General features: G+C 34.5%; 3 protein-coding genes and 3 long non-coding RNA genes across 9 annotated transcripts; 2 read left to right on the top strand and 4 right to left on the bottom strand.

Annotated features, from left to right (window-relative positions):
• Nucleotides 1-3,027: 3,027 nt before the first annotated feature.
• On the bottom strand, nucleotides 3,028-6,264 carry LOC106389590. 2 transcript variants are annotated; one of them, XR_007320661.1, is made up of 7 exons: nucleotides 6,143-6,264; nucleotides 5,733-5,989; nucleotides 5,021-5,298; nucleotides 4,672-4,934; nucleotides 4,458-4,599; nucleotides 3,920-4,381; nucleotides 3,028-3,573 (listed from the first exon to the last, which is right to left on the bottom strand). It is a non-coding gene; the product is annotated as an uncharacterized LOC106389590 (long non-coding RNA). The 2 variants fall into 2 exon arrangements; XR_007320660.1 differs by lacking the exon at nucleotides 3,028-3,573 and having other exon boundaries at nucleotides 3,905-4,381.
• Nucleotides 6,254-7,929, top strand: LOC106386072. The gene is made up of 4 exons (XR_007320662.1): nucleotides 6,254-7,291; nucleotides 7,358-7,472; nucleotides 7,569-7,708; nucleotides 7,798-7,929. It is a non-coding gene; the product is annotated as an uncharacterized LOC106386072 (long non-coding RNA).
• LOC111206158 (lysine-rich arabinogalactan protein 19-like) lies at nucleotides 7,806-9,495 on the bottom strand. The gene is made up of 2 exons (XM_048750870.1): nucleotides 8,230-9,495; nucleotides 7,806-8,137 (listed from the first exon to the last, which is right to left on the bottom strand). The coding sequence occupies exons 1-2, from the start codon at nucleotides 8,695-8,697 to the stop codon at nucleotides 8,042-8,044; spliced, it is 564 nt and encodes a 187-aa protein (XP_048606827.1). The 5' UTR covers nucleotides 8,698-9,495; the 3' UTR covers nucleotides 7,806-8,041.
• Nucleotides 9,496-13,189: 3,694 nt separating this feature from the next.
• LOC125583615 lies at nucleotides 13,190-14,034 on the bottom strand. The gene is made up of 2 exons (XR_007320663.1): nucleotides 13,710-14,034; nucleotides 13,190-13,574 (listed from the first exon to the last, which is right to left on the bottom strand). It is a non-coding gene; the product is annotated as an uncharacterized LOC125583615 (long non-coding RNA).
• Nucleotides 14,035-14,280: 246 nt separating this feature from the next.
• Nucleotides 14,281-16,929, top strand: LOC106389589 (mastermind-like protein 2). 3 transcript variants are annotated; one of them, XM_022699903.2, is made up of 4 exons: nucleotides 14,281-15,175; nucleotides 15,335-15,501; nucleotides 15,792-16,262; nucleotides 16,362-16,929. In XM_022699903.2, the coding sequence occupies exons 1-4, from the start codon at nucleotides 14,524-14,526 to the stop codon at nucleotides 16,677-16,679; spliced, it is 1,608 nt and encodes a 535-aa protein (XP_022555624.1). In that variant the 5' UTR covers nucleotides 14,281-14,523; the 3' UTR covers nucleotides 16,680-16,929. The 3 variants fall into 3 exon arrangements, with proteins under 3 accessions (XP_022555624.1, XP_013685347.1, XP_013685346.1); XM_013829893.3 differs by having other exon boundaries at nucleotides 14,292-15,175; nucleotides 15,349-15,501; XM_013829892.3 differs by having other exon boundaries at nucleotides 14,942-15,175; nucleotides 15,346-15,501.
• A 1,999-nt stretch (nucleotides 16,930-18,928) lies between these two features.
• On the bottom strand, nucleotides 18,929-20,893 carry LOC106389588 (peptidyl-prolyl cis-trans isomerase FKBP10). Its single transcript, XM_048750872.1, has 10 exons — nucleotides 20,797-20,893; nucleotides 20,538-20,607; nucleotides 20,250-20,447; nucleotides 20,063-20,171; nucleotides 19,918-19,995; nucleotides 19,631-19,836; nucleotides 19,510-19,551; nucleotides 19,385-19,433; nucleotides 19,214-19,316; nucleotides 18,929-19,123 (listed from the first exon to the last, which is right to left on the bottom strand). Exons 3-9 carry the CDS (start codon nucleotides 20,437-20,439, stop codon nucleotides 19,214-19,216), a joined length of 777 nt encoding a protein of 258 aa, XP_048606829.1. The 5' UTR covers nucleotides 20,440-20,447; nucleotides 20,538-20,607; nucleotides 20,797-20,893; the 3' UTR covers nucleotides 18,929-19,123.
• Nucleotides 20,894-26,596: the final 5,703 nt, after the last annotated feature.

Here is a 26,596-nt window from a genome sequence, read left to right on the forward strand (position 1 = left end):
GATATAACTGAAAAACTAGTACAACTATGTTATAGCCGGTATAACTAACAAACTGGTACAACTACTTGGTATTTTATTTAGTATTGTTTTAAATGTGCATCACGTTTTAAATGTGTATCATGTTTTAAGCATTGTGGTTTTACACTAGTGTCGAGTATTGACTAAAATACCTGTAAATTTAAACTAAAAAAATTCATAAGAAAAAGGATCTTCGGGTTAATTTGGTGATTTATAGGGCTCACTACCGGGCTGAGATGGTGCATCCGTTGACGGTTTCGGGAAAAGACCACATTGAGAGTCCGGTTGAGATGCTATTTCTCTTTCGCAATTCCAAGCTCGCTTGGTTGGATTTGACAAGGACACACCCTTCTTCTTCTTTTTTTGTCCGTCGCCGGTGAGTCGCTCTTATTCGTAGTCAGCGCTCTCACCTTCTTCTTTCCGGTGAATTGCATTATAGAGCCATAGTTGAAGAATTTTCTGGCTCCGCATCTAGTTTTGTGGTCTCGAGAGAAAAAGATGAAGATGATTTTTCTCGAAAAATAGTAAAACTAGTATAACTAGTACAACATGTAAACGTATCAATATCCAAATCAAATATTATTAAAAATATACTATTCATATATTTGACACATGCAGTCGGAGGAGATTAGACCAATATGTCTTATTGGTTCTACATCATCTTCTTTTATAGCATTTTCATATGCTGAAAACAATAAATAAAAGAAATTACAATGCCATTTCATAATTTCTCAAAGCCGTGTCATCTTTTTTTCTGGTGATAATGAACATGGTGATGACGCATAAGAAAATCACTTCTCAAATAACGTCTAAGTTATATTTAATATATTTATACTAGTTATACTCGTTTTAGTTGTACTAGTTGGAGTTGTACTAGTTGTACTAGTAATACTCTACGTTCTTCTTTATCTTGAATCTCGTATGTAAGAGATGAAATTTGATTTTGGATAATATATAATTGACTAAATCTTTCTATGGGTTGATCGATTTGAGATAAGAAAATGAAAATTAGTGGATGGTTGAAGAAAATTTTTGATTTTGTTTTATGGTGAAAGAACTAATAATAGAGAAGAAAAGGGGAAGAAAAAAAAACTTTAGGTTAAAGTTGGGTTGAATTCCGGGTCTGAAACCGGGTCGGATTCTGGGTAGGATAGTAATGGCATAGGTTAGTAAATATGTTTAAGTATTTAGGCTTTTTAGTTATTTTAGTTAGATTTTTATTTAAATTTAAATGTGAAAAAAAAGAAAAAAGGGATGGGTCTACTTCAGATTTTTTGGAATGCAAGTGGTCCATACTAGACTTGTCTCGGCAGTGACTGCGACATAAATCATCGTCCTTGAATACCAACTTGTTTCGGCAGTGACTGCGACATAAACGGCACTTTGGCCTACAAGCACCACTGTTTGAAGCGATCTGAATCTCCACATCTTTCTCTTTGATAGTATGGCCAGGTTTCATATAAGGATATCTTCCTAAGATGCACTTAACATGTAGAGTGGTGCGGCAATCAAAACATACGTAGAACAATAAATTTTCGTGTATTTCTTCCTCACAAACGTCACACCAAGAGTATGGTGGTGGCCTTTCACTTTCCAGCAGTTGTTTCTTGTAGTGTTCTGTGTCAATTTATAGGTACAGTGGATGGGTATCATACTTAAATCTAACCACAGGAGGTAAGTTCAAGCATTTGAAATCCAAGTAGTAGTCTTCACATGTGGTACAAGTTGCCACAGTACTAGTTGAATCTTCACGGCAACCACAGCACAAGTTAGACTTTGTGTTATCTTCTAGTCTAAGATAGAGAGGGCATTTGTGGGTACTATGCTTGAATGGTTCGGTAAACCCACAATCTTTTTGGCAACATTGATACATAATAAAACCAGAAGTATATTGTTTGCAGACAGAACAGGTGAAAACCCCTTCGTTGATGTTCATTCGGAACCCGATGGCGATGTAACGGATGATCCATCTCCAGTGGAAGGCGAGCACATTCTTCGTGGAGGGCAAAACTGCATTCCTTGCAACCCAAGAAAGTACCCACGGCAATAGGATGGATACATGCTTCACATAGCTGCCAACATTCTTCATCTACATGGATTCTCGATAAGCCATGTTCATGGCTAAAATGATCTACTTTCTTGTTGTCATCCATCTCTTCTAATGAAGAAACCACATCATCTTTCGCTTCCTCAAGTTCTTCTCCTTCGACATCTATGCCATCCCACACTTTGGTATCTGTGGCACATGTTGAATGGAGAACATAATCACATGTCTTGTCAATACAAGCATATCCTCCACAGCCAGAACTAAACCGTCCCTGGCAAACTCCACACGTGGCCTCATCATCAAGTATATGGAAAACGTGAGAAAGATAATGTGAGTTATACTGGATCTTTATATCTAAACCTAGGCATTTCAGGCCTTTCTTGCTTTCCGATTTATTCAAGATTCACATAGTCTGTTCGGGAAGTCTCTTTGGTGGTTCAAATTGCAGGCGCATAAGACATATATACCATGGTTATGTCCGACAACTTTCTCCGAACGTGTCAACCATTATGTTTGTTTCAGTGTTTTTCAACCGCCTCACCATCTCGCTTACCCATCTTTTTGCCATCCGGATCTCTTGAGATTCACCTAGTCTCCCAGGGAAACATAGACGGTTGTAGAGCTGTTCTCTTTCGTGTGACGGGGTCGCTAGCCTCAATCGGGTTCCCACCGCCTTTCAAATCCCTTCCACTAAGGTATTTCAACGTTTGTTTAGACTATTTGAAGCTCTTTCGAGCTGTGGTTTCAAGGATTCAAGTGAAGATTATCTACGGATCTCTCTACTTTGAGCTAGTCTCTCCTTTGAACACTTCTATTCTTTGTTTTATCGTGTTCATGTTATTGTTGTTTTTCTTACTGTGGAGCTTAGCTCCGGTTGTAATAGTTGAAACGCTTTAGTTTTGAATTAATGAAATTTGTGTTACAAAAAAAAATGTCAATGTGTTTCTTGCTTCTTGTTGCATTGCATGATCACAAGAAGTACCCTACGCACCTGAAAGATGCACACGTGGATCTTCCTCAGGTTTAGCAGCTATTGTTGCCTATGGACTATATATGTTTCAGCTTCTCTAGGAACAAATGTTGGAGGTATCGAAGCTTCTGCTTTCGGTGTTTTTCCCGCTCGTACTCGCTCCGTCTCTAGACGGATATTTTTCTTTTTTGGTAAAAAAAAAATAAAGCATCACCACCAAAGCTACTGAATGAATTATAAAATAAATCTCTGGACCGAGCTTTTTGCGGAGGTACATCTCCGCCGCGTGGAAGACTTTGTTCCTGAACTTCTCGTCGATAACGACCGTGGGATACTTCGATTTCCGACTGAAGAACCGTGAAAGTAAGCCGGAGAAGTATGATCGGAGCTGCACCGGGACGAAGTCGTGGAGCATTGATCTGAAGAGCTTCAAGAATCCCGTTAGGGATGAGAAAGAGTTATCGGATGAAGGAAACATTCTTCTGCTCTAAAGATCTCCAGTGACCAAAAGATTAATGAGAGTGGTTTCAGAGAGAATCTGTAAGGATAAGAATCGTATTATAACCGCCAAATGCATATTTGCTTTTTTTGATCCTTAATCTATTAATTTTCCATTTTTGTTAAAAATGGAAAAGTAAGACCACAAGAAATTTGCAGAAGAAGCATGTTGTGTATGAATGAAAAATAGAGTTATTCATGTGATTTTTGGTATGATTTAAAAATTTATGCGTAAAAAAATAGAAATAACTAATTCATACAAGACTAAGTCATTTATCCGTTGTTCATATAACTATATTAGCATGACTTAAAAATTCATATATGAAAAAAAGCGAACAAGTGATGCATAGCCGTTTTTATGTATTGTGTAATAAGAGGAACTCTACCTTCGGTAATATTAAGTAGTAGCAAAGAGTCCTTCCAGTCCTGATGAACATCGCACCAACACATACAAAATATCCTTCAAGACAACATAAAGAAACCAACTCGAACCATTTTAGAGTTTGGCATCTAATCTCCTCAAACATATTATGCTTCTATATACAACATTAACCCATTCCCTCTCTTTCAGTGAGCAGAGAGGAACCACGCGATGAGCACTGAAGGATACAAGCACAGTGCACAGACGTTAAGTTCAAACACCCGCTCATCACAAGCGAATGTCTTCCGGAACACGTGTGAAGAGCAGGAAACGTATCGAAAACCGCTTGAACCGCCAAAGGTGTAAGCGCAGTGCATTGGCTGATGTTGAGACTCCTCAGCTCTTCTTAACTGATGATTTCCATTGCCCCGGTTTGTTCTTCACCCCGCTCTGAGCTAGCGGGTACATGGCTCTGTCTGTTATGTTTCTGCAGTAGTATAGCCCTAATGAAAGTTAGAAGAGAGGCTTTGATATTGAAAGTTTCTTTGAATAAGTAGTTTTACCTGTAATGAGAACACAACCACACAAGTCCAGAGTCCTCAGATCTGGACAGCCATAAGCTAAACTCAAGACCCCATCATCACTGATCTTCTCACACCGTCCCAGGTTTAGTGACTGCATCTGATTGCAGTTGTTCCCAATAGCCTGCACACACTCTAATCAGCCACTCAATGAAAAAATGAGCAAACACCAAGTTGAGAGATAGGCAAAATCCACCTCCAAGGTATAAGGGCTGTTCGTTTGGTTGCCGCAGGTACCGGCGGCAGCGGCAGCGTCAACATTCTGCGTCAACTCTTGTTCGTTTCGTTGACGCAGGAAACTGCGTCTGACGCCGCGTCCGAACGCCGCGTCCTGGGGCTGACGCCGATAAAATCTGCGGTCGCGATATAGTATGCGGCAGCGTCAGCGGCAGCGTCAGCGTCTACGAAACGAACAACAACTGTCCTCATTGACGCTGCCGCCGCTGCTGACGCCGAAACCTGCGGCAACCAAACGAACAGGACTATAATCAGAAACAGCATTGACACATCCACAAAGATTCAGAACTTATAGGTTTCTGCAGGACCTGGTCAGATACGCAATAGCTTTGTCGCTGAACGAAGTGCAGCCGCTAAGGTTGAGTTTAGTGAGGTTAGGACAACCATGAGCAAGTGAGTAGAGAGAACGATCAGTGAGTCTCAAGCTTTTGCTGAGATCAAGCTCTTGTAGCTCATGGCAGTGAATTGCTATGGCTTCCACCGCATTGTCCTCTAGCTGAGGCTTGTCATGGCGCAGTATTAAAGTCTGTAGCTTTACAAACTTGGGTGCAAGAGAAAGAACCAAGCTGTTCATGTTGTTGTTGCACTTGACAAAACAAAAGAAGAAAACTAATCAGAGAGTATGTTAAACAAAGACCAATCTGAATACACTACAAGTGATACGAACAAAGCTTCTAAAGGTTGAAAGACTCAAGAGTTTATGAAACTATCATCAACTAAAGATCTAAACTTTACACATACCAGAAAATAGATCAACATAACCCACTAAACCACAAGATGAAACCAAACACAGAGACCAGATGATTGTGCCTTAACAAAGCTTCTAAAGGTTCAAACTTCAAAGACTCAAGAGTTGTCATCTTAGACAAATGCAACGACGAAAGATCCGAACTTTACACAAACCAGACAATAAATCAACATAACCCACGAGATGAAACCAAACACAGAACAGATGAGATTGTATCTTAACACACCAACACAGAGAACAAATGATTGTGCTTTAGAGAAAGAGAGAGAAACCAAGAGAGACGGAGACGAGTGAGACCAAGAGAGATGGCATCTCTCCAGCCAGAGCAAACACCAGAAGCAGCAATGACATTCCGATCATCAACAAGGGGGTTACAGGGAGGATCCTCATGAGAAGCTCAACAGGGATATCTTTCCACTCTTTGAGCGAGACTCCTTCCATATTCATCTGAAAACACTGGTCAAGCTCCATGGATGTTTCTCCTACTACCATCACCATCTTTTTTTAAAAGTGAAGCGGTTTCTTGATCCTATCACCACAAAAGGATGAGAGAGAGATAAATATCTGATGTTCACCGATTCACAACCTCGAAAGTCGAAATTAAAATAAAGCCTATGTATGTATATTTGGGAAAAATACAAACTTTCGTTTCTCAGAGGAAACAGAGCAATAATGTTCATACCTTTGAATTAGTTTCTTCGTGGGTTTTTTTGCTCTGTTTCCTTTGAATTTTAATTAAAAATGTTATACACAAGCAAAGCTGCCATATAGACCAGAAGATGGATAACACGAGAAGAAAGAAACCAAACAAATCTATATTATAATGATACAGTTTCGAGACTCTTTAAGCTATCGCAAGCATGTGGGACCCACTTCTATTATTTTTTTTAAATGTCAAATTATCAGATTGTCGCGTTATGGGTTTGATCCGGCCCGCTACCGTCCTCCTATGCATCACCTTTGGCTGATTAGGGTTGCCGTCTCCTTCAAGATCCTTCGTTTGAGGGCGCTTCCTCTTCCACTAGAGTTCAGTTTTCTTACGAACTCCAATAATTTATTGTCTCGAAAAAATAGAAGTCGATCGAGTATCTTCCCTGCAGAGTAGTGTCAACAATTGATGGAAGAGCAAGGTTCTTCCAGAGGTAATCATGAGATATGGTTCCTCTTTGTCGATTTAATGAGTTCATGCTTCTGTTACGTAAAATATCCGTGCTGATATACACATGAGTGCTTGAATTTAGTTACTTGATCTCTGGATTTTTATGGATTCACTCTAGATTTGTCAATTGAGATTTATTTTTCTGAATGATGTTTGTTAATCAAAAGACTGAGTTGATTTTCACTATTGTTTGTTTTTTTTGAAATGTCTTTGATGTTGAGAAGTTTGGTTAATTCTTCATCTCCTTAAATCTTCCATGGTAAATATTTAAGCGATTATCTAAACAATTATTTGGCTATCTCTTTTATCTTTTTGAATAAATGTTAAATTAATTCAAGACGAAACCTGATTTACAAGATATGTGACTCTGTTTTGAGTACTATCAAAGTCTCGTCGTGAAAATAAAGAAAAAATGAAGCGTGTATAGGAAAAAAAATTTGAGAAATTTTAATGCTGAAACTCCATGGCTGTCGCAAGCTGGAAGAAAACCACATCTCCATGGCTTTCTCAAGCCTTTTATTTCCCATTCCTCGAACAGAAGAGACTCTTTTTTGAATCTGTTAATTTGACTCTTTTTATATTTAATTGTTTCTGATTATCATCTTTTTATTGTCTCACGTAGAAGATGATAATCAGAGCTTAGCTCTTTCCTACATCGGCTCTTCAACAAAGGTCTCAAAGCTTAGCTCTTTCCTTTCATGGGTCAACAAAAGTCTCATACTTTTCTTGTTTCTCCAGGTCAAGAACTGTTCATGTGATAGAAGAGGGACCATGCGAGCAAAGGAATCAGTTGTTTTCTGTTTTAGGGTCTCTCACTGATCCAGAAGAAGAAGAATCAAAGGAATCCTCAGAGGTTAACTCAATGAGTAGTTTGCTCTTTGATGTTGGTGTTTTTTGTCTTTCTCTCTTTCTCTCGCTGATGACTTTTTTTTTGGTTAATTTCATGCAGGACAGGTTGCTTCTGTATATATTTAACTACCAAGAAGAAGAAGTTTGCAAGTGGAGTTCAGTTGCAACTCATGCGGAGAGAGAAGAACTAAACGGCTTATCAACCGTTTGGCTTATGAACGTGGCCTTGTCTTTGTCCAGGTACACAAGTCTTTGGTCTGCTTAATTGTCCTGAAGAGACATGTTATATGATAGTCTTTAAAAGAATTTTTTTTAATTTGTTTTGGCAGTGTGGTGGATGTCTTAAGCATCATAAGCTGGTTGAAAATCTTGGTCATTGTTGAGTATGACTTCCGCAAAGAAACCTCCAAGGATTCAAGTACTGATCAAATTTGATATGATTTTATTTTCTGCAAAGAATAGAGAAGAAAAAATGTATTATTTTTTAATCAAATGTGTTTGGTATACAATGGGGAAAAATGTAGCTTTTGGAGTTGATACATAGGTGATATAGTGAGAAGAAAGCTAGAGACTTTAGGCTGTGATAGCCATCAGGAGGAGAGTTCCCAGTACGGTGCTGAGCCACATTGCTACTCTTCCTTCTAGCTGGTTCAAGGCATTTCTTCCGTTCTGTAAAACCAGAAATTAAAGATTGTTATATAATTCAGTTTGGTGAGAGTGCGTTTCTTTTTAAAGATTGTAGTTTAGTAAGAGAGTGTTACCGCGTTCTGAAATGGTGATGGTGCTGGAGACATGTCCTGGGAATCTGTTAGAACTGGAGGAGATGGAGGGCTTGGAGGAGTTGGTGCTGGAGCTGGGGCATGGTGATGCCTCTTGTGTTTGTGCTTTTTCTTGTGCTTGGCAGGAGCTGGTGCTGGTGGTAGAGTTATTGGTGTAAGCGCTAGAGGCGGTGAAGCTGGTGGTGGAGAAGTTGCTGGTGGTGGTGATGCCGGTTGGGGAGAGGCTGGTGCAAGCGGTGGTGAGACGGTTGGAGCTGGCACACGCGGGCTTTGTGGTGGTTGTGGAGGCGGAGCTACTGGGCTGATAACTGGTGCAACCTTTGGAGCTGGTGGTGGTGAGACGGTTGGTGTAACTGCTGGTGGAGGTGTAGTCAGAGATGCTGGTGGCAGAGTAGCTGAAACGGGTGGAACAACTGTTGTTGGAGGCGTAGCATAGCTCTTTCCTTTCATGGGTAAACGAAAGTCTCATATTATAATATAGATTCGGATTTCGCGGTGATATTTACAACATGTACTGATTGTCAACTTTCTTATTGATAGTAGGTAACATGTTTTCTAAAATTCACTTATATATTGTGCATGATTGTAAGCTGGCAAAAGATTCAGTCTATGGTCTTGCCTATGACGTTGTCAGTCCCTTACTTCAGCATCCTAGCAATTATGTACTAAATTCAGAACAACGGAAGCAAAATTTTAAATGAAAAATATTTTATTTTATATAAACAAATGTTTGAAATATTTTTATTTCAATATTTAGCGGATGTATTAAGTCATGCAGAGAAAGGAGAGCAAAAAGAGTATAAAACTTAGAAGAAGAATGAAAATGGTGAACAAAACACTCAAACACCATCAATGATCACAATAGAGAAATGTTTAAAAAGTGGGAGAGCGTTGGAAATGGAATCTTCAGAAGAAGATACCAAATTTCTTTTCACTATGAAGACGCTTCGTCCCAAACCTCTCAGAGAATCAAGAAATGCATGAACATAGAATTTAAATAGGTGGTGCGGTGACACGAAGAGACTATCAAATTTTACCCTTCACACGTTCACTTTGTTATATGCAAAACCAATGGTCATGGCAGATGAATGCGTCTTCGAGCTTGGGGTCTTTCGTTATATCACTTTCGTTTTATGCAAAACCAACATGTTTGATAGACTAATTTTTATAAATAAATGATAAAAATCGATTTAAAAAAGGAGATGGATAATGCTGACTAACCAAATCGAAACAAAAAGCAAAAGCTCTCTGCGCTTGCGCGGGGTTGAAGATCCCTAGTGAAAAGTAAACGTGTGTGAAAGGATTCGTGACGCGTAGGCTGCCATGTGTAATATGCTTAGTGGTAGAATCGTATAAATTGCAATGTTATTAATTTCTTTGTTTATAAGCCATTGAAAATGCTTCGAATAGCGTTGGAAAGTTTTTTTTCATGCGAATAAAGTCAAGAATATTAGTTTAGACTTTAGAGACTGGAGAAAATGAAATACTAATCTTTTTTTCAATAATAAGAGAATTACAAGATCTCGATTGATCCGTGCAACCGCGTGAATGTTTAATTTCAATTTTATAAACGTTGAAATCTTGTTTTTACGTTATTAGTAGCAAACATTCTTAACATTATATTCAAAAAAAAATTATATGATTGTTTCCAACATAGTACTGTTATATGTTTAGTGTTGTTATGTTATGAGGATCTTATAGTTTTTAAAATAGTGATTTTTTTTTTTAATTTGATAATCAATATTTTAATGGAATATTTTATTGTTTTATGTAATAGGATTAAAATGTTGAAGTTGTTATGGAAAATCTAAATTGATGTATGTATCTCATTTATTTTTAATTTAAAATATGAGACCAAAATTTTTGAAGTTGTTATTTGGGTATATAATATAAACTGTCTTCTGTACAATAAGAATATGTTTAGATATATTTATCTGGAACTAAACTGAATTGAACGAAAAAGAAGTTTGGTTCAGATTTGGATCCTAGCAATTACTCGAATGGATCTTAAATTTTTATAATCAATGAACCGAAACCTAACCAAGAATAAAATAGGTACCTAAATTTCTATAGTGTAATTTATATATTTATAAATACTAACTACATTTAGTTTTAAAATAGAGAAAAAGACAAAAATAGCACTAAATCAAGTTTTTGTTCCCAAACTAGCACTCAAGGTCAAAAGTCACAAAAATAGCACTTAATGTTTTATCAAAAGTCAAACTTAGGGTTTAGAGTTAAAGGGTGGGGTTTAGGATTTAGGGTTTAGGGTTTAGGGTTTAGAGTTTAGGGTTTAGGGTTTAGAGTTTAGGGTTTAGAGTTTAGGGTTTAGGGTTTAGAGTTTAGAGTTTAGGGTTTAGGGTTTAGGGTTTAGGGTTTAGAGTTTAGGGTTTAGGGTTTAGAGTTTAGGGTTTAGGGTTTAGGGTTTAGAGTTTAGGGTTTAGGGTTTAGGGTTTAGGGTTTAGGGTTGAGAAACGAGGTTTTGGGGATAAGATTTCAAATTTTGAAAAATAAAAAAATTAAAATTTTCAAAAGATAAAATGCTATTTTGGTCATTTTAGTTTTTGAGTGCTATTTTTGTGATATAAACTTTGAAACGTGCTATTTTGGAGATTTGCCCTTTAAAATATTTAAAATAATTTAAAAATACTATTTATAAACAGAAAGTACCAAAAGAATAAATTACCAGAACAAATTTTATCTGAAAATTTTAAAATTGTCTAAGCTATCCAAAGTTTATTTTTGAAAACTCAAAAAAATCTGATATTTAATTTAAAAATATGATTTTCTGACTTTATCACCTGAATTAACAAAAAAAAAGAACCAAGCCGTAACTAAATGGGATTTGGAATTATTTTTGATATTAGTCGGTTCCTAACTTTATTGCCTAAACTGAATCATATACTAAAAAAAATACATTGAACCAAATTTTCTAAATACCTGAACGAAGCATAAATCTTTAGAACTAAAAAACTGGAAAAAAAAACGAAGAACTAAACTGGAACCATAACTGAGAAACCGAATGTCCACGACTAGTTAAATTATTCCCAAAGTTACATTGAATCGGTTTGTTCAGATGATGAGCAAAAAAAATAATTACTTGCATGTTTATGCTTGTTTATAAACATATATTATTGTTTACTAGAGATTTTGTCCGGGCTACCCGGATTTATTCAAATAATGTTGTATTTAATATCTATATACAATATATAACTGATATGTTATAAAAATATAAAGAGTAAATTGAATCAGAAATGAGTAAAACTTACAATATTTTTACTATCTAAACTATGTATGAGATGGTGAACAAATGTGAAATGAATAAAGAATTTGTTAACTCGTAGTTATTATCCAAAATATATTTTCTTACATATTTAGGTTAATAAGAAAATATATTATTAATCTCCAAATCACATGTTTCTTTGTTATGTTTTATTTATATCATATTTATGTTTTTATATGTAATTTAGTCTTTTATAATACATTTTCATACGATTAGAATTTATTTTTCATAATTATAATAAGTAAAGCTAATTTAAATACTCACTGATTTAAATTAAACAACTTTTAAAAATGGTGTATGTGTTAAATACACTGAAAATTCTATGAAATATTATTATTACTATATTTTTTGTCAGCATTTATTATTACTATATTATAGGTCAGCAATTATTATTACTATATGTTTTTATATGTAATTTAATCTATTATATGTTTTTATTTATATGTAATTTACTCTTTCATAATATATTTTCTTACTATTATAATTTATTTTTTAGAATTATAATAAGTAAAGCTAATTTAAATACTCATTTCTTTAAATTAAACAACTTTTAAAACTGGGGTATGTGTTAAATACACTGAAAATTATATGAAATATTATTATTACTATATGTTTTTGTCAGAAATTATTATTACTATTAAACATTTTAAAACTTTGTTATTAATGCATAGTTTTTGTAACTTTATATCTCATATATTTCTAAACCAATGAGACTTTAAAAATACAACTAATACTTTTTAAATTCACTATTTTCATTATTAGTAGACAAAATAATACATTGGAAGTATAAAAGTATATCTTTTTGAAAGAAAATATTTTTCTAGAACATATATTTTGAAACGGATAGAGTATTATTGATCAGAAGTGGTTACGGATTCTACTTAGTGTAGTATTAAGGAAGAATATTATGGAATCTTGTTGAGCAATAAATAATATCAATACCTGATGTCAAAATAAAAATAAACGTATAACCTGTTGAAACAAACTATCTGAAGGCATTGGCTTTGTTAAATCAAGCGTGGATTTGTGTTGCTGTAGACTTAAATTGTTGATTAACCGTTGAGTTTGAGTTGAGCTGATTGGTATGAGATATTTGTTTTCTGGTTTTATTTGAATGGTTAGCAAAAAAGGAGAACTGGTCGATTTTAATTTGTAAGTTGCTTATTTTAAGATTTAAGTTATTGGTGTTTTGATTGTGTTGGGTTTGTGATTTTTCTTTATGCAATAATAAAGTTAGTGTTAAAAAGTTTAATAAAGAAGGGAGATAACGTAGCTGTTATTGGTAGGCAATTGAAGGCTTTTCTATAGGAGAATAGACTGTGATTGGTATGGTGCTAGTCTCACCATTTGTTTGTTTTTAATACTCTACTTTTGTGGTCATTCTCAATGTGGTCATTTAGCTATATCATGCACAAAGAAACAAATGTATATACCTTATAAATTTAGTGAAAAACTGTTATTTAAATGTCTATGACTGAGCTACTTAAATGACCTACTTAAATAAGGAGAAACATAATTTTCCAAATGCCAGAAAAAATGAAAACATATTGGAGTTGTAGTCACCTACACAAAGGAACTGCAATTTCATAAAAGCTTAAATCTTGTTTCTGTGCATATGTTGTTATTCGGCCTTGCTTCATTTTTGGAGCTGTGGTTAAATCACCCGTTCAAACTTTAACAATTTAGATGACCAAAAAAAATTCATCTCATATCTTTCCCTTAAATTTATCATAAAGCAAACACTCATCTGACCAAACATATCGAGAGGAGTCTGGGACATACATTAATTATCTAAAATTGTTTCTATATAAAAGAACCTCATGCTTCACTATGCTTAGAGAAAATGGCTGAAGGGAATTAAATATACGTCAAATATAAACCTGCAATCATGCCGTAGATTGCAAATCAAAACGCTTGCCAGGAAGTTCCTTCTACGACCTCAATATCTACTTCATTTTGGGCTTGACTTTGATTCCTCCTCCCATAACCGCTTGGTGGTGACAGAGTGTGGGTCCTTCTCCTCACTGGAGAGAAGCTTCAACCTCTATATCAGTCAATCAACAAAATTGGGTCATAAAATATGCCATGATTGTTTGTACTTCAAAAAAATACATTAAGACACAACAGTTGAGGAAAAAGTCGGAATGAGGGTGAGGCGGAGGAGGCGGCCAAGACCAACCAAGGCGGAGATCGTCGAAGGTGGCATGAAGAACGGCTGATTGAGAAGAAACAGCAGTTGAGGAAATGAGATTTGAGATGTTCCATTCCTGACTTGACGATCCAATATGTATAGCAACGACAGTGGTAGAGGTTTTGAAACGTTTGAGTTATTAAAGGTATCATTAAAGAGGAGAAGATGGAGAGGTAGCGATCTAGAAAATTAGGGTTTGAAGAAATGAGAAAGGAGAGGTCGGGTCGGCGAGGTTTCAGATATCTGTCTCTCAAAGTTGATGGGCTTTATGGCCCAATCGTATAACACGGCAAAAAAAAAAAACGCAAAGCCCAACATAATCAATTTGCTGCTTACGTGGCAAAAGCTTATAATCTGATTGGTTGATTTTACTATCTCTTGTGGATAGTCTAAATGAGGCTCATATTTACCTTTTAATACTTGGTGGATACGTTTACAAGTTTATAGTTGTTTAATTATTTTAAAATGTGGTAAATGGTTCCCATTTTTAAACTGAACCGATTTGATCTGGTTTTAACTAATGGTTAATGAATGCTTTAAATATAGTTTGAAACGGACTTTTATTCTCTCTCTCTCTGACTTTTATTCTTTCTCTCTTCGAATCTATAGTTGTCAGTTAGATTCTTCTTCTGCTTCTTCGTATATATACACAAATCTTTGATCTGAGAGACGGAATCAACCCGAAAACCGCCGCCGGAATCTATGGCTACGGCAGCGATATTCTCATCTCTCGCCGTCGCTAGAAGCCTTTCTATCCCCCGTTGACCTCACCGGCCTCGCTCTCGTTCAAACCATAGCCGCAATGTCCACAGAGATCGTCTCTTCCTTCGGCAACACACGATTCTCCTTTCAAGGAAGAAACGCTCGTTCCCTGATTCGCAAGATCGAGATCTTCCTCGTGTTATTCGAATCCCTAACGGAATCGGGCTGGGGCTCGACCCCTTCCTCATCATCCTCGACTGCGTTGCTGTGCCTCAAGGAGCTCTACCTCCTCCTCGACTACTGCGGTCATTCCAGCAAGCTATGGCTAATCCTCCAAACTCAATCCACGATCTCAACCAAGAGATCTCGACTCTCCTCGACGTCTTCCCCGTCAACGATCTCAGCCTCAGCGAGGACGTCAGAGAGCCAATCGAGGAGATCGAGATTGTACATCGATAACAACGACGAGTGCGTTTGTTGTTCAGATTCTGTGAACTTCCAGGGAACATGTACAAAAAAAATTATGTACATGGGCCACGCACCTGCAGCTGGAAATTATGACGATTCTTTGGAATCTAGGCGAGAGGTTCTGAAGCAAGAAAACCCTGAGACTGTTCAAGAGAACCAGTACACATATGCACACTCCGAACCAGAGTATGCTAAGCAGCAGCAACTGAATACTGCATATGATGCGTCACAGACTAATGCTCAGAATCAGATGCAGAATCTTGCTTCGTTATCAAATGTTGATGGTAAGCTACATGTGCATTATTTATTATAGCTTTTAAGCGAATCTCGTTTTGCTTTCTGAATCTTGCATTCTGACTGTTCATATTGTAAGTGATGCGCGGCTAGTAATGCCCATGAAATTCTCAAATGGGATTTGCTAACATTGGTACTTGTTTTGTGAGTTTTGAATCAGCAGGGATATCCACACTCAGATCCCAACAGTTTATTGGCACAAACAGCACAAAACGCGAGGGAGCTTGATTTACAGTATTCCGCCTTTGCTCAATCTGTGCAGTCAAGAAATAGCGAGAATCCTTCACTTGGTGGCCAGAGCATTTCCATGCCAGAGGTAAATAAACTCTTTGCCTTATAAGAAACACGAGATGTCTTTTGTTTCTACTTAGCTTTTCTCGAGTAGGAGGTAGTGATGTCCTCTTAATTGTCAAATGAATAATGTTATGTTTGTCTGAGACTGAAGGCAGTAGTTTCTTTATTTTGGGAAATTTACCCTCTAGATTTGGCTTTGCTCAACCCTGTTGTTTGGCTCAAAACTTAATCTTGAGTGATCTATTCTTATCCAAATCTTTACAACAAGAGAAATTTGTTTGGTTTTGATTATATATTTTCTTACGTTTGTAGGCGCTCCGAGGCAGTGGGATCCCGGGGACGCAGCCAATGCAGCAAAACTTACAAGGTGCTAATATCGCCACTGGACCAGCACTTCCTCAACAGCTTCCTCAAATGCATCCTTACTCTCGGCTCACAATGCCGCTATCACACTTTGCAAACATGATTAGTTATCCTCTTATGCCTCAGAACTATCCATACATGCCATCCGCTTTCCAGCAAACATACGCGGGTAACAGCTCATATCACCAGCAACTAGCTGCGTTGCTTCCGCAGTATAAAACCAATCTCTCTCCCAGTAGTTTGCCTCAGTCTGCAACAGCGCCTGCGTCCGCTTACGGATTTGAGAACTCCACTAATGTTGGATCCGCTGGAAACTTCCCTCTTAGCCAACAGTCTGCTCCTACCGGTTATGATGATGTTCTGAGTTCTCAATACAAAGAGAGTAATCATCTGTTGGCACTTCAACATCAGCAGCAGCAGGTAACAATTGTCTCTTTATGGTCACTTTCTTACCACTTTCTCTTGGTTTCAGACAAGAACCACTTGATGACATTTTGTTTTCTCCTGCTTAATATATAGAACGAAAACTCGGCGATGTGGCATCACGGTCATGGCTCTCGGACCATGTCAGGTGTCCCGGCTAACACATACTACAACCTCCAAGCACAACAACAACAGCAACTACAACAGACTCAGCAAGCAGCAGCAGTAGGGTATCGTCAAGCTCAGCAACAACAACAGCAGCGTTATGGATCTTATGGCTACTCTAATTTCTATCAGTTCCAAACAGAAATGTCGCTCGAGCGCCAGCAGCAAAACCCTAGAGATGGTGCGGGGGCTCAGGTTGGTCAGCAGCCCTCAGATCAAACCCAGCAGCTCTGGCAAAACTCTTACTAAATGAAGAAAGAGTGTGTTCTTCTTTCAGTTATAAAGTGGTTTTGTTTGGCGAGGCATGGATATGGTCTGAATATATGTTATATAATCATCATCTTTTATGTCTACTCTGTTAACTTAGGTAACAGGCAATTCTGATTTCATCGATGCAAACTTATAAAACAAAAATAGGTGAACCTTTTCTTTCTTTTTTTACTGTCCCATGTGTTTGAACGTTTGATAATCTGCCTCTTATTTACTAGTTCTTACTTCTTAGCATGGTTTTGAAGCTTGGTGTTTATCTTTTACCTTTGACCTATAATTCAATAGTTGATTTTTCACTACAAATTGAATTCTTAAATAATATGAAATTATTTAGAATCAAAAGAATGTAATCGGTTTAATAAAAACTAGATTCTGATCCGCGCGCCAGCGCATATATGAATTTTCACTTTTTAATTATTTATTTTATTAAATGATGTATTTGTAAAATTCATTCATATTATATTCATTAAGTAAATATTTTTTTTGCATCTTAAACTATCTATTTTTTTTACGAATGTGTGATATCATATAAAAAATATAAAAAAATGAGTATACATAGTTAATTAGATAATTGTAAAAACATAAATTTTTCTTTCGTTTGTGATATCATATAAATAATGATCCACCCAGTTAACAAAAATCTTGATTTTTTTATGTGTAATTTTTTTTTATTTTGACCATTTCCTTAAAACTATATTAAATTTTACATATTTTAATTAAAATATTTTTAATATCTTTATCTTTTTATTTGAAATGCAACACAATATTTTTTAAAAAATTATAACAAAATATTTAAAAAATATTTTTAGAATTTGTTTGAAAATATGAAAATTACATTTTAAATTAAAATTATCCTAAAATATGATAAGTTTTGATGTAAACGAAAACTCAAATTATGTCAAAAATAATTATATTCAATGATAATAACAATTTAAATTGATTATTTTTAAAAAAATACATTTACAAAAATATTGTTTGAAAGAAAATTCATTTCTCTTTCAAATATAATATGAAAATATTATAATTAAATAATAAAAAATATAAATAAAAACTATAAATTTAGCAAATGACAACTGAGTTATATTATGCTACAATTTTATTTCTAACAATTTAGCAAATGACAAATGAGTTATGAGCAAATAATACCATATAATTTTTAAAAACATAGCCATTCTTAAATATTTTTTGAATAAATAAATATTTTTTAATTTAATCAACTGAAAATAATATCTGTACAATTGTGTGAGTCAAATTCTAGTTTTATTGATGCATGTTATATATTAGTGCTGTATGTTTTAGGTAACATTTTAATGATGCACATTTTTAAAAATCTCCATTATTAAAATTATGCACGTAAGGATAACTCATGAGTTTTTTTTGTTGATTAAATGACATTATGTCCAAATTTATTTAAGGATATTTCATTAAGGTAACTGAAAAAGACAAACAATAAAATAGAAAGTTTAAATTCATTTAAACATATTTCATTAATGTAACTGAAAAGACAAGTAATAAATTATGCAGTTTTATTCGTTTTAAGATATTTCATAAATGCAACTGAAAAAGACAAAGAAAAAAATAAAGAGTTTAATTAATGAAGTAAGAATATTTTCAAATGTGTACTTCTTTTTTAATAATATAGATAAAGAGATACCATCAGTGGCATATGGCACATTTTCGATACTTCATTTCATCAAAGTCAAATGATCTGCACAGGAAGCTATAGATCCTAAAATGGAGCAACTAAACCAACTAACGAACTTGGACCTAAACACACGACTTGCACTATAAGTTAGAATAGCTGATGATGCAGCAGTAGTTTATAGTGAGGACATATCTGAATGTGATATTAAGTTGGGTCGTGTCCAAGGATAAGACAAAGACGGGCTCCGGATCTGCGACCAAAGCTCGTTCCAAGATCGGTGTCTTGGAGAAAAACGTTAGACAGAAATATGCTAGAACAAAGTTTTCAAGGACAGAATTACGTGCTTCACAAGAAACATAGACTAAGAAGAAATATATCATGGGAGGAAGATTCACCTGCCTTGCGCTTGCTATTAGCACTCATGCAGTTCTTTCTGTGAATTCTCAGAGGATTGGCGTTTGTAGACGAAGTAGTTCCACCATTAATTAGGTCACAAGGATCCTTGCTTACGTACACTTGTCGGATAGGGCATGTCAGTAGTGACTTCTCCAACGGGTTAAGTCAGTAAAGTTACGTGCAAGGATTTTAAGAAACTGCCATGTCTTTTGTTATTTTTTTTGTTAGAGAAAAGATTGTCTTATTGTACTAGAGAAAAATGTATTATGCAAAGCAACACATCATTTGTGAAAAACTAAAAGAGCGAAATGGCAAAGAAGTTTGTCCACACTGGCCACATCGTTGATTCAACAAAGGAGAAAGAGTTTAGTCCGGACGCAATCTGAAAAGCACACAAAACAAGACAACTTGTGACAAAAGACAAATAAAATAAAGCTTGGTACATAGATTCAAATAAAATCAGTTTTTTTACCTAAAAGTTAACATCACCAACCGATTCAGCATCAACAAGTTCCACTTTATAAACAAGCCAAGCATGAGGAGGAATGACTGTAGCCTTACCCAAGTGGCCATACCTGAATCAGACAAGATTAGGATTACCATTAAGAGAGTAAACAACGGGTCTGATTTGCGATTATTTTACCCGTATATGGGAGGAACCGTGATCGTCCTTTTCTCACCAACATGCATCCCTATTGTATTCAGAAAAAAAAAATTGAATTGAGATCAAAACAAAATGATGTGTAAGCAAAACGAAATTATTCATACCATGAATGCCAAAACTGAATCCCATACACATTGTACGAGAACCTGCATACATTGCAACAAACAGCAAAAGCATCACGTACCATGTCATAGAATGTTTATTGCGTCTAGTTAAAACACTAACCTACAAGGTACTTTCTTGGCTTTATGCTGAATTTGTTATCAAAAACCTCCCCAGTCTTCAGAAGACTTCCAGTGTAGCGAATACGAACCTGTCGTCCTGAAACAGCAATCTTGCTGTCCGGTAAACCGTTAACCAACACTTCAAAGGTGAACCCATTCTTGGGTCTTGGCGCTGTATCAATGGGTTCCCACAAGGGGATTTCATCCCTACACAGTAGTGATAGTATCAAATGTGAGTATCATTTTCAATAGACTCAATCTAAATGGAGCAGTTTTTGTTTTTCTTACCAAGCATCGACCAGTTCCACTTCAAAAATCAGACAAGCATTTGGAGGAACCAGTTCACCGTAACCGCGCTTGTCATACCTGTGAATCAAACAACATTATGTCCAAAATGATCAACCAGTAAAAAGAGGAGTCAAGAAACACATACCCCATACGTGGAGGAACAGTGATCTTTCTTCTGTCACCAACAAGCATGTCTGCAACACCAACAATTCCAGCAACACCAACTTCGACTGCATGAAGAATTTCTCCAGAACCTGTATCACCAAGTAAGTACTTAGTTGTTGAAGTTCTCAATCAAATAATTATTGCATACAAGTGTAAACAATACTAACCGAGAATCAGCTCGACAGGTGTTCCTGTGAAGTCAGCAAAGATAGTCCCTGTCTCCTGAAGACTCCCAGTGTAGAGGATACTAACCCGTGCTCCAGAAAACGCTTTCTTCCCTTCAGGATTACCCTTGCGCAACTCTTCAATCTTGTAACCAATGGGTTGGCTGAATATCACTCTCGGAATGGTTTCCATCTTCTGTTCTTCAAATCATGCAAACACAATCAGAACACATTGAACAACAAAATTCATAAATCAGCTTGATCCCACCAAAGAAGAATGAAATCCCTAACCTAATATTTGGCTAGATTGCCTCGATCTAGCAGAATTGAAATGAATACTAGACGCACAATCCAGATTAACCTAATATTCATCCATATCAGTTACCATTACCAATCTCAAAGCACAAAAATCGAAAACTTTCATGAATCAGAACTAAACGAAATCAACTCTGAACACTGAAATAAATTCAAGTAGATTTGATTGGTACAAGTCTGAAACAAACGAAGAAGGAGAAGAATAAAGATGGAAAATAGATTGATGGATGCTTACCGTTCTGAGCAAATCGAAGTAGGAGACAAGACAAAAGGAGAATATGACCACCAAGGAGATGGAAACAGAAGAGGAGATGATTACACCATGTTTATTAGGGTCCCTTTATAAAAGACCAAACATCCACGATGGATCAAGCTATATGGTTTCCAATCTTTATTTTTTTTTGTCACAGAATTATATTAAAAAACTAGAATAGGATTGGGCCCAAAATGATAGCCCAAACTGGAGTTTAATACAGAGAAAGATGGGCTTGGAGGGCAGCCTTAGCTAATCTATCGGCTTTAGCGTTTTCTGATCGAGGAACAAAGGAGAAAGAAAGAGAAGCAAATTCAGAGGAGATTGATCGTACGTCGTGGACTATGCCGATGATTTCTTTTGAGTGATGATTGTTGGAAATGACTCGAACGAACGTTCAATTGTCGGAGGAAACCCAGAGCGAGTGGAGCTCAAGGGTTAACGCCATGCAGAGGGCTGATCTCATAGTGAGGGCTTCTGCGATAAGGGGTGATCCAATGCAATCTAAAACCAATCGGTGATAGCAAAAAAAATTTGGTCTTATTTTTTCCATCTATATTATTAAGAGAGAAGTACTCATTTGAAAATGTTCTTACTTCATTAATTAAACTCCATATTTTTTTGTTTCTCTTTTTGAGTTGCATTTATGAAATATCCTAAAACGAATAAAACTGCCTAATTTATTACTTGTCTTTTCAGTTACATTAATGAAATATGATTAAATGAATTTAAACTTCCTATTTTATTGTTTGTCTTTTTCAGTTACCTTAATGAAATACTCTTAAATAAATTTGGACATAATGTCATTTAATCAACCAAAAAAAACTCATGAGTTATCCTTACGTGCATAATTTTAATAAGGGAGATTTTAAAAAACTTTCATCATTAAAATGTTACCTAAAACATACATCACTAATATATAACATGCATCAATAAAACTAGAATTTGACTCACACAATTGTACGGATATTATTTTCAGTTGATTAAATTAAAAAATATTTATTTATTCAAAAAATATTTAAGAATGGCTATGTTTTTAAAAAGTATATGGTATAATTTGCTCATTACTCATTTGTCATTTGCTAAATTGTTAGAAATAAAATTTTAGCATAATATAACTCAGTTGTCATTTGCTAAATTTATGGTTTTTATTTATATTTTTTATTATTTAATTATAATATTTTCATTTTATATTTGAAAGAGAAATGAATTTTCTTTCAAACAATATTTTTGTAAATGTATTTTTTTTAAAATAATCAATTTAAATTGTTATTATCATTGAATATAATTATTTTTGACATAATTTGAGTTTTCTTTTACATCAAAACTTATCATATTTTAGGATTATTTTAATTTAAAATGTAATTTTCATATTTTTCAAACAAATTCTAAAAATATTTTTTTAATATTTTGTTATAATTTTTTTTTAAAATATTGAGTTGCATTTCAAATAAAAAGGTAAAGATATTAAAAATATTATAATTAAAATATGTAAAATTTAATATAGTCTTAAGGAAATGATCAAAATAAAAAAAAATTACACATAAAAAAAATCATGATTTTTGTTAACTGGACGGATCATTATTTTATGAAATGATGTATTTGTAAAATTCATTCATATTATATTCATTAAGTAATTTTTTTTTTTTTTGCATCTTAAACTATCTATTTTTTTACGATTGTGTGATATCATATAAAAAAATATAAAAAATGAGTATACATAGTTAATTAGATAATTGTAAAAACATAAATTTTTCTTTCGTTTGCGATATTATATAAATAATGATCCGCCCAGTTAACAAAAATCATGATTTTTTTTTATGTGTAATTTTTTTTTATTTTGACCATTTCCTTAAAACTATATTAAATTTTACATATTTTAATTAGAATATTTTTAATATCTTTACCTTTTTATTTGAAATGCAACTCAATATTTTTTTAAAAAATTATAACAAAATATTAAAAAAATATTTTTAGAATTTGTTTGAAAAATATAAAAATTACATTTTAAATTAAAATTATCCTAAAATATGATAAGTTTTGATGTAAACGAAAACTCAAATTATGTCAAAAATAATTATATTCAATGATAATAACAATTTAAATTGATTATTTAAAAAAATACATTTACAAAAATATTGTTTGAAAGAAAATTCATTTCTCTTTCAAATATAAAATGAAAATATTATAATTAAATAATAAAAAATATAAATAAAAACCATAAATTTAGCAAATGACAACTGAGTTATATTATGCTAAAATTTTATTTCTAACAATTTAGCAAATGACAAATGAGTAATGGGCAAATAATACCATATACTTTTTACCATATACTTTTTAAAAACACAGCCGTTCTTAAATATTTTTTGAATAAATAAATATTTTTTAATTTAATCAACTGAAAATAATGTCCGTACAATTGTGTGAGTCAAATTCTAATTTTATTGATGCATGTTATATATTAGGGGCTTTTTGCAGAATTGACCTATAACTTAAAGTCAAACACAAAACTAACCTCCTTTTTTTTTGAAAATTGGTTTTGCCCTATTCACCCCACAAGTTCATATAATTTACGAAAATGCCATCAATTTTTTTTTCTTTTTTTTTCGAAAATGACATTTTTACTCTCTCACCCTCATCATCTTCAAGTAATTACAAGATTGCCATTGTCATCAATACCACAACCACCATGAACAACCAATTTGAAGCTCTTAATGCTCCCAAAATCGATTTACCCTTCTTCTTTTTCTATTCTTGTGAACTAAACACAACATATCTCTCACTTTCTCTCCACAATGAGCTAAAAAAACTCAAGATTTTGATTCTAAATTTTTTATGGTTCATAGAGTCATAGAAGCTAACGATTCTGGGTGGTTTACTTTCGTTTGTGATTCTGTGTGCTTGGAGAAGCCTTATGTATGCTAAGGAACTTATCTCACCAATTTAAGGTATGACATCGAGTTTTTTTCTAGATCTGTTCGTCAGACGACTTACTTGGGAAGTCGTCTGGCTGTAGACAACTTACCTGGAAGTCGTCTGGTCAACGCAGAGGTTATTTTTGCAATTGACTTTGAAATCTGTAACCTGAGACGACTGAAAGTTAAGTCGTCTGTTTTTGTTTGGTTTCAAAAAAATTTCCAAAGAACCTAGACGACTTACATTTCAGTCGTCATAGGTTAGTTTTGCATTTGACTGGATAATTTCAGAAGTTTGACTTCCCCAGACGACTTACAGTTCAGTCGTCTGGCGAAAATTAAAATAATAATATTTTTTTAAAAGTAGACGACTTACAGTTAAGTCGTCATAGGTTAGTTTTACAATTGAAAAAAAAAACTTCAAAATTTAATTATACACAGACGACTTATACTTCAGTCGTCCACGAGACGACTTACTTGAAAGTCGTCCAGGATTTTTTTCTGAGATTCTGGTCAAACCTCGTAAATCCTGGACGACTTACATTTCAGTCGTCTCGTGGACGACTGAATTATAAGTCGTCTGTATATAATTAAATCTTGAAGTTTTTTTTTTCAATTGCAAAACTAAACTATGACGACTTAACTGTAAGTCGTCTACTTTTAAAAAAATATTATTATTTTAATTTTCACTAGACGACTGAAATGTAAGTCGTCCAGAAAAGTCAAACTTCTGAAATTATCCAGTCAAATACAAAACTAACCTATGACGACTGAAATGTAAGTCGTCTAGCTTTTTTGGAGTTTTTTTTCAGCCAAACAATAGTAGACGACTTATTTTTCAGTCGTCTGAAATAACAGATTTCAAAGTCAATTGCAAAAATAACTTCTGTGTTGACGAGACGACGTATAGTTTAGTCGTCTGGACAACTTAGATTGAAGTCGTCCGCGTCTTCTCCGCTAGTTTTTAAGTCTTCTACGTTAGTTTTTGAATAACTTGTATTTTTAAGAGTGATAAGTAACTTCAAGATATGTAAAACTCATATTTACAAAATATGTTCTCTCCCTTAGTTTTACTAAATTTGACTAAGTTTTTCAACGCAAACTTATAATAAAATATGATATGCTTTGACTAGTTACTATTGTTTGTTTCCATCTCTTAAGTATTATTGTTATAGACAATAATGATGACTATTGTTATGAGTTGGAAGAAGGGTTAAAATACTTCTTAAAATGTTGTATCAATATAAAGGTACCAACATTCTTGTTTATTAAGATGAGAAAAAGGCCATTGGAGTTTATTATTGCATATGAGAGATCCAAAGATAAGAAAAAGACTACTGAAGTCTATTATTTCATTGATTTGTAAATGTGTAAACACATTGTTAGCACATTTAATACATCTTGGAAAACATTATTACTGATTTTACAAAAAATTCACAACTAAAAGAGTAGACATGCAATTCACAAAACAGACCACAAACAAAACTATTATAGATCATTCCTCTACAAAGACAAGCTTGGATTCCACTTGAGTAGACAAGACCACACGACTTTTAAGAAGTCCAGACGACTTCTAAGAAGTCCAGACGACTTCCAAGAAGTTCAGACGACTTTGTCAGAAGACTTTTAGGAAGTTCAGACGACTTCCAGACGACTTTACAGGAAGTCCAGACGACTTTACAGGAAGTCCAGACGACTTTACAGGAAGTCCAGACGACTTTGTCAGAAGACTTCCAAGAAGTCCAGACGACTTCCAGACGACTAACAGGTAAGTCGTCCCAGAAGTCTTCCAGATCTGAAAAACCTGCATATTAAATCCAGATCTGAAAAACCTGCATATCCAAAAACGTTCAAATGGCTTAAAAACAGAAAAAATGAGTGAAAGATTAGATAAATCTACCTTTACAGAACACACAAAAATACATATCTAAAAATAATAGATCTACCTTTAAATTAGTGGAAGATGAGTACCATCTAATTAAAAACCTGCAAAAAAGATAGATTAGTAAGAAAGACATGAGACAAAACTGGAAAATTCATATAAAGTTTGGTGTTTTCAAGTCAAAGAGATTAGAGTGGGTTTGGAGAGTTTTAGTTTGGGAAAAAAGTAAGAACTTTATACAACAAGAAGTTCCAAAATGAAGAAAAATCAGACATAAGAACTTACCAAAACGCTCAGATCTATTATGAAAGGGAGACTTTGTCAGAAGACTTCCATGAAGTCCAGACGACTTCCTGGAAGTCCAGACGACTTCCTGGAAGTCCAGACGACTTCCTGGAAGTCCAGACGACTTTGTCAGAAGACTTCCAAGAAGTCCAGACGACTTCCAGACGACTAACAGGTAAGTCGTCCAAGAAGTCTTCCAGATCTGAAAAACCTGCATATCAAATCCAGATCTGAAAAACCTGCATATCCAAAAACGTTCAAATGACTTAAAAATAGAGAAAATGAGTGGAAGATTAGATAAATCTACATTTATAGAACACACAAAAATACATATCTAAAATTAATAGATTTACCTTTAAATTAATGGAAGATGAGTACCATTTGATTAAAAACCTGTAAAAGAGATAGATTAGTAAGAAATACATGAGACAAAACTGAAAAATTCATATAAAGTTTGGTGTTTTCAAGTCAAAGAAATTAGAGAGAGGTTGGAGAGTTTTAGAATGATGAACATTACATTTTTGTTGCAGCCATTTGAGAGGAGGAGAGAGAATGTGTAAATTTTTCTTTATATAGGGAGACAAAAAATCCATTTAGATTAAATATTTTTTACTCAGACGACTTCCTGGACGACTTACATTTCAGTCACCTGGTGAAGAAATTAAAACAGACGACTTACATGTAAGTCGTCCAGAAGAGT

Source organism: Brassica napus, chromosome C3 (genome assembly GCF_020379485.1).
Source record: "Brassica napus cultivar Da-Ae chromosome C3, Da-Ae, whole genome shotgun sequence".
In the NCBI taxonomy this organism is placed as follows: Eukaryota; Viridiplantae; Streptophyta; class Magnoliopsida; order Brassicales; family Brassicaceae; genus Brassica; species Brassica napus.